This window comes from Sardina pilchardus, chromosome 12, assembly GCF_963854185.1.
Source record: "Sardina pilchardus chromosome 12, fSarPil1.1, whole genome shotgun sequence".
In the NCBI taxonomy this organism is placed as follows: Eukaryota; Metazoa; Chordata; class Actinopteri; order Clupeiformes; family Clupeidae; genus Sardina; species Sardina pilchardus.
Window position 1 is genome coordinate 17,359,022 of NC_085005.1, and position 10,369 is coordinate 17,369,390.

At 46.6% G+C, this 10,369-nt stretch overlaps 1 protein-coding gene across 1 annotated transcript in view; it reads left to right on the forward strand.

The window, feature by feature from the left end:
- The window catches only part of LOC134097375 (glutamate receptor ionotropic, kainate 2-like), a 56,082-nt gene that overhangs the window by 1,673 nt on the left and 44,040 nt on the right, over nt 1-10,369 (forward strand). The window contains 5 exon segments of the mRNA XM_062550260.1: nt 9,602-9,633; nt 9,635-9,770; nt 10,103-10,144; nt 10,147-10,331; nt 10,334-10,361. Coding sequence (XP_062406244.1) covers nt 9,602-9,633; nt 9,635-9,770; nt 10,103-10,144; nt 10,147-10,331; nt 10,334-10,361 — 423 coding nt within the window.

Genomic DNA, 10,369 nt, shown 5'->3' on the forward strand with positions numbered 1-10,369 from the left:
TTGTAATTAGTTACATTAGTCACAGCTGAGACTTTCTGCCAGCGCCTGAGTCAGCCGCTAAGCTATTTAGCTCCGCTGTATGCAATGCGGCCACGTTGCGAGCATCACCGGAAAACTCTACCGGACGGCACCGAGCCACCGACAGCTAGACAACACACTCGAGCTATTAACGTATAGCGCATCAGCACTGTGTGTCGTGTTATTACATTCGTATGCATTGACACAAGAGTGTAACAGTGCAACAGCAAACATTCAGTCACGGCTACAGTATACTGTATCTGAGTGGGTATCAGCTGTAGACCTACACTGAGGACACCAGTTCAAAACGCTGATGTTACCCATATTTTTAGAGAGAAAAAAAGTGACTGCAGGGTATAATGATGATAATGAATATAATTGCTCATCAGAATATACTACAGATTTATCATGCTGTTTATGTGACGCATGTTCATACTGTTTAGTGGGGTGTTGCCAACAACACCAATGTCATATTGTCAAACATGTCATGCTATTAGTTCTGGGTCATGCATGTATGACCACATGAATCAACATACAGTCACCAGCACTGCATATCTGTCACCAAACACTCACATGCCAGTCTCACAGGTCACACATAGACACAGATGCACGGGCCTACACACACACACACACACACACACACATACACACGCACACACTTGACATTATTTGAGATGACAAATACTGACCTCATGTTAAATGAGCAACGTTCTGCCTCACACTTCAGGGAGGTCTGTTTGCCTTGAGCAGTGCAAATACATCCCAGATGTGTGTGTGTGTGTGTGTGTGTGTGTCTGTCTGCCTGTTGTCTGTCTGTCTGTGCCTGTGTGTGTGTGTGTGTGTGTGTGTGTGTGTGTGTTTGTTTGTGTGATGGTGATGACGTGACCAACACAGATGGATAGACAAGAATGAGACACAATCTTGTGATTTTGATGTGAAATTCAAGTGAGCATATCAAAAAGATTGTGCATGGATTTGATGGTAATCAACAGATCCTAATGGATTGTTTGTAAAGGAATGTTGTCATACAGTATGTTGTAAGGAATGTTACATAATGACTGTTGGTATGACTAGATTGAGGAGAAATAGAAACTTTAAGAGTGATATTTTCGGTCCCCTCCAAGACATTTAGTACAAAAAGTGAAAATGTTGCTAAAGATGACAGTCAGAGAAGAGGTGAAAAAAGTGACAATTTCCTGACAGTTCATGTCAATGACAAACTAGGCATTCTGCCTCCAAAAATGTCTGTGATCAAAATATTTCTTACCATGCAGCAGTTTACTTTTTATGCCAGAACGTATCTGTAGTGGAAACTAAGGCCTGCCAAGTTGTTTTGAAATGGGGCTGCCTGAAATTTTGTTTTGATCTGGCTGAGATGCGGGCCTGCTCTGGCCCCGATGTGGGGCAGATCTCTTTCCATGACTGCCTGGGTGGAGAAGTGAAGGAGACACCAGGAGCAGGCAGCAGGCAGCCAGGCTCATCATGACTCAGGAGCCAGAGAGACAGACCTGCCCCTGTCCATACCGCTGAAAGGCACACTCTGTGGTCATCTCTCTCTCTCTCTCTCTCTCTCTCTCTCTCTCTCTCTCTCTTTCTCTCTTTCTCTCTCTTTCCCTCTTATGTGTATCATTTGTATGTGGTCCTCTTTGTATGTCTGTGTGTGTGTGTTTGTCTGTGTCTTTTGCATCTTTCTGTCCATCTCACGCCACCTGTCCTGCCTGCTGGGTATGTTGTTGTGCCTGTCCCTGTTGCTGGGGCTGCTACTAAGAGACTGTGTACTGTATGTGTCCCTCGGTCCATCTCACTCTCCTAGCCTCTCTCATAGCTCTGGCTATCTCTCTCTGTGGTTGTGCCTCTGTCCATGGTGCTGAAGCCAAGTTTGGCGAAGACACATCTCAGATATGGCCTCAGTCTCTCTCTCTTTTTGCTTTTTTGGCCCTGCTTTTCTCTCTCTGACTCTTTTCCTCTCTCTGTAACGTGTGCACGCACACACACACACACACATGGCGCGTGCGCGCACACACACACACAAACTCCTCTTTCATTTTTCCTTTCTTTCTCATATCTGTGCACTGCCACTGCCAGTGTTGCTAAGGCCAAGGCTGAAGGCACATCACAGGTCTCTGACTGTCACTACTAGTCTTTCTCCATGTCTTATCTTTCTCCCTCTATTCTCCCCTCTCTCTCACTCTCTCTCTCCTTACGACTTCCTCCATATCCACTTTTTCCCCTCCCTTTTTATCCCAATATCTCTTTTCTCTGAGTTTGTTCTTTGTCTGTCCACAGTGCCAAAGTTGAGCCTAGCTCACCAGCCACTGTTGTCAGTGGAGATGGTGCACTGTGTATGGCTGCTCTCTCTCTCTCTCTCTCTATCTCTCTCTCTGTCTCTCTCTCTCTTTCTTTCTCTCTCTCTCTCTATCCCTCTATCTCTCTGAACCCTCTCTCTCGCTCCCTCTCCCTCTCTCTCTGTCTGAACCCTCTCTCTCTCTATCCCTCTCTTTCTCTTAACACTTTCTCTTCCTCTGTCTTTGTCATTCGCTTCCTCTGAGTTTGTTCTCAGGCCTCTGTCTTCTTTGGATCCTTGCTGCTGAGACTGACACTAGAGCTGATGCCAAGACTCCAGTCATTGCTGCCAGGACAGATGCTCTCTGTCTGTGACAGTCTTGTTATTTCTGTAACACACACACACACACACACACACACACACACACACACCCACACACACACACACACACACACACAATGACCGTGTACGATGCAATGTCCCCCTAAGGGGACAACAATTAAACTAACTAATTAACACACACACACACACACACACATATAGATGTACACACATGCATGTACGCACACACACACACTCACACACACACACACACACACACACACACACACACACACACACACACACACACACATGCATGTGCGCACACACACACACACACACACACTCACACACACACACACACACACACACACACACTCACACTCACACTCACACTCACACTCACACTCACACTCACACTCACACTCACACTCTCACACACACTCACACTCACACACACACACACTTCCCCTGTCTTCAGTCTTCTATCTTCCACCCTGCATATATTGTATATCATACCATCTTTGTCTCACTCCACCCCTTCCTATTCCCTCTCCCAATACCTTGCCCCTCTCTATGGTGCTGAAGCTGAGCTGAGCTGAGCTCCCTGGCCACTGCTTCCAGGGCAAATGTGCTCTCTCTGTCCTATCCCCCTGTTTCAGTATTCCTCCTCTTTCCTCCCGTCATCTCCAGCGTAGCACTGTCTCTCTGTCAGTGGGTGTGCCCCACCCCTGTCCATGGTGCTGAAGCGGAGATGAGCTCTACTGCCGCTGCTGCTGCTGCTGCTGCTGCAGCCGCCAGTACAGATGTTTCCTGTCTGTGCCTCTGCCCCCACCTCTACCGCTTTCCCTATGCTCTGTGTGGTGCTCTCTCTCTCTCCGCCTCTCCCACTCTCTCTTCGTGCTAGTGTGCTTGCTCCCCTCGTCATGGTGCTGAAGCTGGAGTGGAGATGAGTTCTTCTCTCTTCTCTTTTGTCTCTCCTTGCTGCTCTCTTTCCTCTCCTCTCCTCTCCTCTCCTCTCCTCTCTTTTCTCTCTACTCACCTCTCTCTCTCCTCTCCTCTCCTGTACTCCCTTTTCTCTCTCCTCGCCTCTCTCTTTTCTCTCCTCTCCTTTTCTCTCTTTTCTCTCTCCTCGCCTCTCTCTCCTTTCCTCTCCTGTCCTCTCTTTTCTGTCTTTTCTCTCTCCTGTCCTCTCTTTTCTCTCTTTTCTCTCTCCGCTCCTCCTCCTCTCCTGTCCTCTCTTTTCTCTCTCCTTGCCTATCTGTGTCTCTCTCCTCTCCTCTCCTATCTTCTCTTGTTTTCTCATAGCCTCTCTCTGTCTCTCTTCTCTTCTCTCATTTTCTGTTTCCTCACCTCTCTCTGTTTCTCTCCTCTCCTCTCCTCTCCTCTCTTTTCTCTCTCATTGCCTCTCTCCTCTCCTGTCTCTGTCTGTCATTTGTCTGTCTCTGCATTTGTGTCATGCCCCCTCCCCCATCTTCTCCAACTTTTTTTTATCTGTCATCTATCCACCATTTCATCTGTCCATCTCTTCCACCTTTCTAACCCTCTATGACTTTCTACTTGTTTCTTTCGTGCTCTCTCTCTCACTCTCTCTCTCTCGTTATCTCTCTCAATTCCAATTCAATTTCAAATTCAAGATAGCTTTATTGGCATGGATGTTTTAGTGACATTATTGGCAAAGCTCAGTTACGTAGACACACGAAAGGATACATATGTTGAACAGAATTGGTGAATGAAGTAAGACGTTGCTCTATGTCTCTCTCTATCAGTGTTCCTCAGTGCCTACTAGCCCCTGTCTATAGGACTGAAACTGCCCCGTTTGGGCTTCCGCCTCAGTCCGTCTCTGCACTCCTCCTTTCATGTCATTATTTCTCCTTCCTCCCTTGCTCCTCTACCCTTTCTTTTCTTTCACCCCTCCTCCCACTCTCTCTCATTGCATCTCTGTGTCGGTTCCACAGATTTCGGCTGAGCTTAGAGATTGTGAAGCATCTCTGTTTTCCCACTGTCTCTCTATCATTATCATCTCTCTTATCTCCATGTATCATTCTCTCTCTCTCTCCCTTTTTGTCTCTCTCTCTCTCTTGCTGTCTCTCGCTGTGATTGTGTCAGGCCTTCGCTAGGCCCAGTACATGATAGCCAGCTTGTTGTGCATTAGTAAGCACGAGTAAGTGCTTCACTCAGCATTTACGTGGCCACTGTCTCCAACAGAGAATCTCCGCTCTTCCCTCCTCCTCCTGACATTCACTCCACATTTGAACACAGCCACTTAACAGAGCCTTTCATCCAAAGAAACCTCACAAGGCAAAGCGTGACGTCTTTATGTCTTTTTTCAAGTTTATTTGTGTGTGGGGGGGGGGGGGGGGCTTTGATTGGGAAAGGACAGTAGAGATTAACAGGTCTCATCCTAGCTGCAAGAAGATTTAGTTAAAAACTAGCTATCGAAAAATGCTATATGCAAAAAAAAAAAACAGAAAGAAAGGTGTTACTGACAATATTGCTAGCATGCTAGCTCAAGCCTTTTTCTGTGACCCTGTCTGTGATCCTGTGACTTCAACTTTATGGTGTTGGAACATCATGCGCATGTATCTCTCCTCCACATGACTACCCATTACGAACATGAATTTAAAACATCACACCAGAATTATTTCACTAAAAAGTACATGCATCAAAAAGTGGTAGATTGTTGCACAATGTATCTTTAAATAGGATATGCTTATAGTGTCAGTATGTGTTCCTCCGGGAATCATACCATTTGACCTCTGCCTCAGTGTCGTCCGCTGTGCCAGCTGAAGCTGAGGGTCATGGGAAAACTGTGCTGATGTCAGTATAGGAACATTTTGTACTTGTAATTCTCATGAACAAATGCTGTTCTCATTATTTCCTTTTCTCTGATGTCAGTTCATTCTGTGTGTCTTTTCAGTCAGAGGTACTGAAGCCCTTGTCTGGCTCTTGTCTTAATCTGGCCCAGTGCTATCCATTTTACACTCTCAAAATGAATGTGCTGTCCCAATCTGGGTCAGTGGACGGCATTTGGAAACGTACCAAAAAAGGGCATTATTTCCATCTCCTCTTCCTTCCTTAAGTTAATCAGTATTGTTAATAAAACACTGATGTTAAACAAGCTGCATTACATGAGCGCTGTGTGTGTGTGTGTGTGTGTGTGTGTGTGTGTGTGTGTGTGTGTGTGTGTGTGTGTGTGTGTGTGTGTGTGTGTGTGTGTGTGTGTGTGTGTGTGTGTGTGTGTGTGTGTGCGTACGCGCGCTTATGTGTGTGTGCGTGTTCCTTACCCCAAAGCTGGTCTTCATCAAGGGAATGACTTATTAACACCCATGTGTCAAATGCAACAAGGAAGTGAGAGAGTATGAGGAAGGAAAAGGAGAGAGAGAACTACAGATGATGGGGAAAGTGAGTGAGAGAAAGAGGATGGTACATGTGTGTGTGTGAGAGAGAGAGAGAGAGAGAGAGCAAGGGAGAGAGAGAGCGAGAGTGAGAGATAATATATGTGTTTGTGTGAGAGTCTGACAACTGCTTGACAAATTAGCACTCTGCATGTCAACCGCTAGTCCCCAGCAGTGGAGCAGAATGCCTGCTGAATTAGCACATGCTAAAGTAACTTGGCAAATTAGCGCGTTTGATGTCAGCTCGCGAGCCGCGCTCTCATAATGAGATCACTCTGCTCACTCAAATTATTCTGTCTGTAGCGAGGGGAGTTCGCTGGTTCACTCATGGCCTGAGAGCACACACACACACACACACACACACACACAGTGAATCCATAAAATAACATATTTAAACACGCACACATTGTTGCATTAATCTGAGAAAGCACACAGACAACTATGCACTCACAAAAACTGGCACAGATGTGCATGCACACACACACGTCACACACACACACACATGCACACACACACACACATAAATACACACACACGCAGACAGACTTGCATCAAGAAAGACAAGTGCACAGAAGAACACTCACTCTCTCTCTCTCTCTCACACAGACACACACACACACACACACACACACACACACACACATGCATTGAAAAAAAGCACACTCACTCACACACACATACACATGCACACACATGTATGCTCTGCACACATATTCCACTACACTGTCATACCCATCGATCGCGCCAGGGCTGTCGTCTCATGACTGTTGCCATGGAATGGTTTCCATAGCGGCCAGAGAGTCTATTACTCATGGAGACAGACCGTCCATGCCCTTGGACTGTCTGACCAATCATGCGCTCCCATTCCCAAACTCCATGGCAAGCTCCATGGCAACGCGATGGAGAAGCCTTCACTATGAGTGCAACCCTGGACAGCCGCGTGATAACACACTCCGGGCAGTCTGAGGAAAAGCATGCATACACAGACATGTACACACGCATGCAATAACACACACACACACACACACACACACACACACACACACGTGTGCAAGCACGCAAGCACTGACGCATTTGTGCCTGCACACACTCAGAACAGAGGGAGAGAGTGAATAAGCTTTGCAAATTAGCACAGTGCTCTCTCATATATACAGTACAGTATATATATATATATATATATATATATATATATATACTGTATGTATGTATGCATATACTGTATGTATATGTGAGACTGCATAGTATGTGTTCATGCCTGTGCATTCATAGAGACACATCAGTCATGTGTTTTACTTATTTTTCTGTTTCCATTTATTGCAGTCCTGCTGTTCCTGTGAATGCCTTGGCTAGTACACAGTGTCATTCCAAAGTGCATTTGAATTGATTTGGAAGTTCAGAGAGAGATGGATAAAGAGAAAGAGAGGGAGAAAGAGAGATGTCCATGTGCAGAGAAATAGAAAAGAAGGGCTGTGTTGGGCAGAGAATTTCACAGTTCCCCCTTTCTCTGTCTGAAGAAAAGTGAACAAATTATACAGCTAGTTGGGTTTTTTTTGGTCCTTGATAGTTTTCCTTGAAGGAAGATATCTGTGAAGATAATAGACAAGACTGAACATGTTCTGTCCTTCTCTCTCTCTCCTCATCTTTTGCCTGCTCTCTCCCTCGCTTTCTCCTTCTCTTTCTTTCTCTCCCCCATGCCTCTCTCTCTCTCTCTCTCTCTCTCTCTCTCTCGCTCTCTCTTTCCCTCCCCCCTCCTCTCTCTGTCTCTCCACACATGATATTACATTTCAATTCATCTTTGGTCCTTTCATCTGCCGACCGCATTTCATTCCTCTGTACTGCGCTGAATGAGAACGACGTGAAATGGAAGCTGGGTGCCGTTAACAGAGCTGGAGGGAGAGAGCTGTAATCTCAGGGGAGTGTGTGTGTGCGTATGTGTGTGTGTATGCTTGTGTGTGTGCGTGTGTGTGTGTGTGTGTGTGTGTGCATACAGGCAAATACATGTATGTGTGTGTTTGTGTGCGTGTCCACATGAACGCGTGTGTGTTTTTGAGAGAGTGTGAGAGAGTGTGTGTGTGTGTGTGTGTGTGTGTGTGTGTGTGTGTGTGTGTGTGTGTGTGTGTCCATGTGCATGCGTGTGTGTGTGTGTGTGTGTGGCTGTAATCTCAGTGGAGCATCTTTGTGTCACTCCTGCATGAAGAACAGTGTGGAGGCACAGCAGGAGATCAGGGCAAGAAGACTTACACAAAGAGAGATGGAGAGAGAGAGGGAGGGAAAGATATGCTGTGCGCATCCTAATGTCTTAGTAGTCCTTTACCTGGTGTGTGTATGTATGTGTGTCTGTGTGTGTGTGTGGGTGTGTGTGTGTGTGTCTGTGTGTGTGTGTGTGTGTGTGTGTGTGTGTGTGTGTGTACACTGCAAATACAGAGCCTCTCATCTCCACCTGCTGTAGGATTACATACTGTATCTGAGCACCAACCTCGTCTGTGGTGCTCATCAATATACAGTATGTAGTATGGAACCATTTAGGAGTTTCAGTGGCAGCACCAGCAGTGAGGATGTAATTGAGCCGGAGAGTGGAACAGGCCTCCTGTCAGGACTGGTCATAAGCCTGTCAAAACTGTCTTGTAACTGCCAGATTTGTATCACCGACCACTGCAGACACTTCATCAGGGTTTCATCTCGATTCCCCCCCCCCACCCCCCACCCCCCCCTCTCGTCCTGAAGTGACTGACTGAAGTCCCGTCTGTCTGTCTCTCCTGAGACGAGAAACGACAGACGGTTCTTACAGGGTCTCCAGAAATACTGTATGATTGAGGTATTAAATTGCAGTGTGTGTGTGTGTGTGCGTGCGTGCGTGCGTGCGTGCGTGCGTGCGTGCGTGCGTGCGTGCGTGCGTGCGTGCGTGCGTGCGTGCGTGCATGTGTTTGGACGTGTGTGTGTGTGTGTGTGTGTGTTTGAGAGAGAGAGAGAGAGAGAGAGAGCAAGAATGTGTGTATATGTGTGTTCTACTACTCCTCTCACACAGGTTTTCTTATGCAGAGGGCGTCAACCCAGGACATCGCTCTCTTTTTTCTCTTCTTTTTTTTTTAAAACAGTGACACACTCCTGCTCATTTTATCTGAACAGCGTAGCGATGTGCAGAACTGTGACCTTTCTGATTGACAATTACATTACACAGATCCCCTGATTCAAGATGGAACAGTCAGTTCCTGTAGTTCCTGGGAAGTGAACTCCTGACCCCATGGCTCATTAGTGATGTAGTTCTCTCTAAGGAACTGGAACATAGACGTCTATATGTGATAGTCTGCTCTCACTGCAGGATGATGGGTTATTTTAATCTCCACTCTCTAATACTCTCCTGTGCTGTCACGCCGAAGGGGTCTTTCATTTAGTGTGTGTGTATGTGTTTGTGTGCGTGTGTGTGCTCTCTCTCTCTCTCTGTGTGTGTGTGTGTGTGTGTGTGTGTAAAGTTGGTCACATATTCTTTGAGAAATGCTAATGGCAGAGTATTTTTGTGTGTGTGTTTGTGTGTGTGTTTTGTGTGTGTGTGTGTGTGTGTGTGTGTGTGTGTGTGTTGCAGGAGGGATCTTTGAGTCGATAGAGAGCGGTCCATCTGGACCGGGAGGAGCTTGCCTTTAAGTTCGCCCTGAACACCATCAACAGAAACCGCACACTACTGCCTAACACCACGCTCACGTATGACATCCAGAGAATCAATGTCTTCGACAGCTTTGAAGCCTCCAGGAAAGGTGAGAATGAATCATGTGTGTGAGTGTATTTTGCAAATCGAGTCCAAAGGCAATGAGAAGCAATTAGATGTGAGAGAAATTGATAAATTGATTGGTGCACAAAAGGGAAAACAATTGTTTTAGACCTCTGTGAGAGTACAGCATTGTGTGAATATGATTGTTTGAGTGGTTTTTGAGTTTGTTTCGATTTTGTGACTCAATACGTTTTATACCGTGTGTGTGTGTGTGTGTGTGTGTGTGTGTGTGTGTGTGTGCGTGCGCTTGCTATAAATCAAAACATAGCTCATAGCCCCTAATATTTGGATTTCATCTCTCTATGGCTCCTCCAACAGCCTGTGATCAACTCTCATTGGGAGTGGCGGCCATCTTTGGCCCTCCCACAGCTCCTCGGCCAATGCGGTGCAGTCGATCTGCAATGCCCTGGGCGTGCCGCACATCCAGACGCGCTGGAAGCACCAGGTGTCGGACAACCGGGACGCCTTCTACACCAGCCTCTACCCGGACTTCAGCTCCCTCAGCCGGGCCATCCTGCACCTGGTCAACTTCTTCAAGTGGAGGAACCGTCACCAGTGGTGTACGACGACAGCACAGGTGAGATG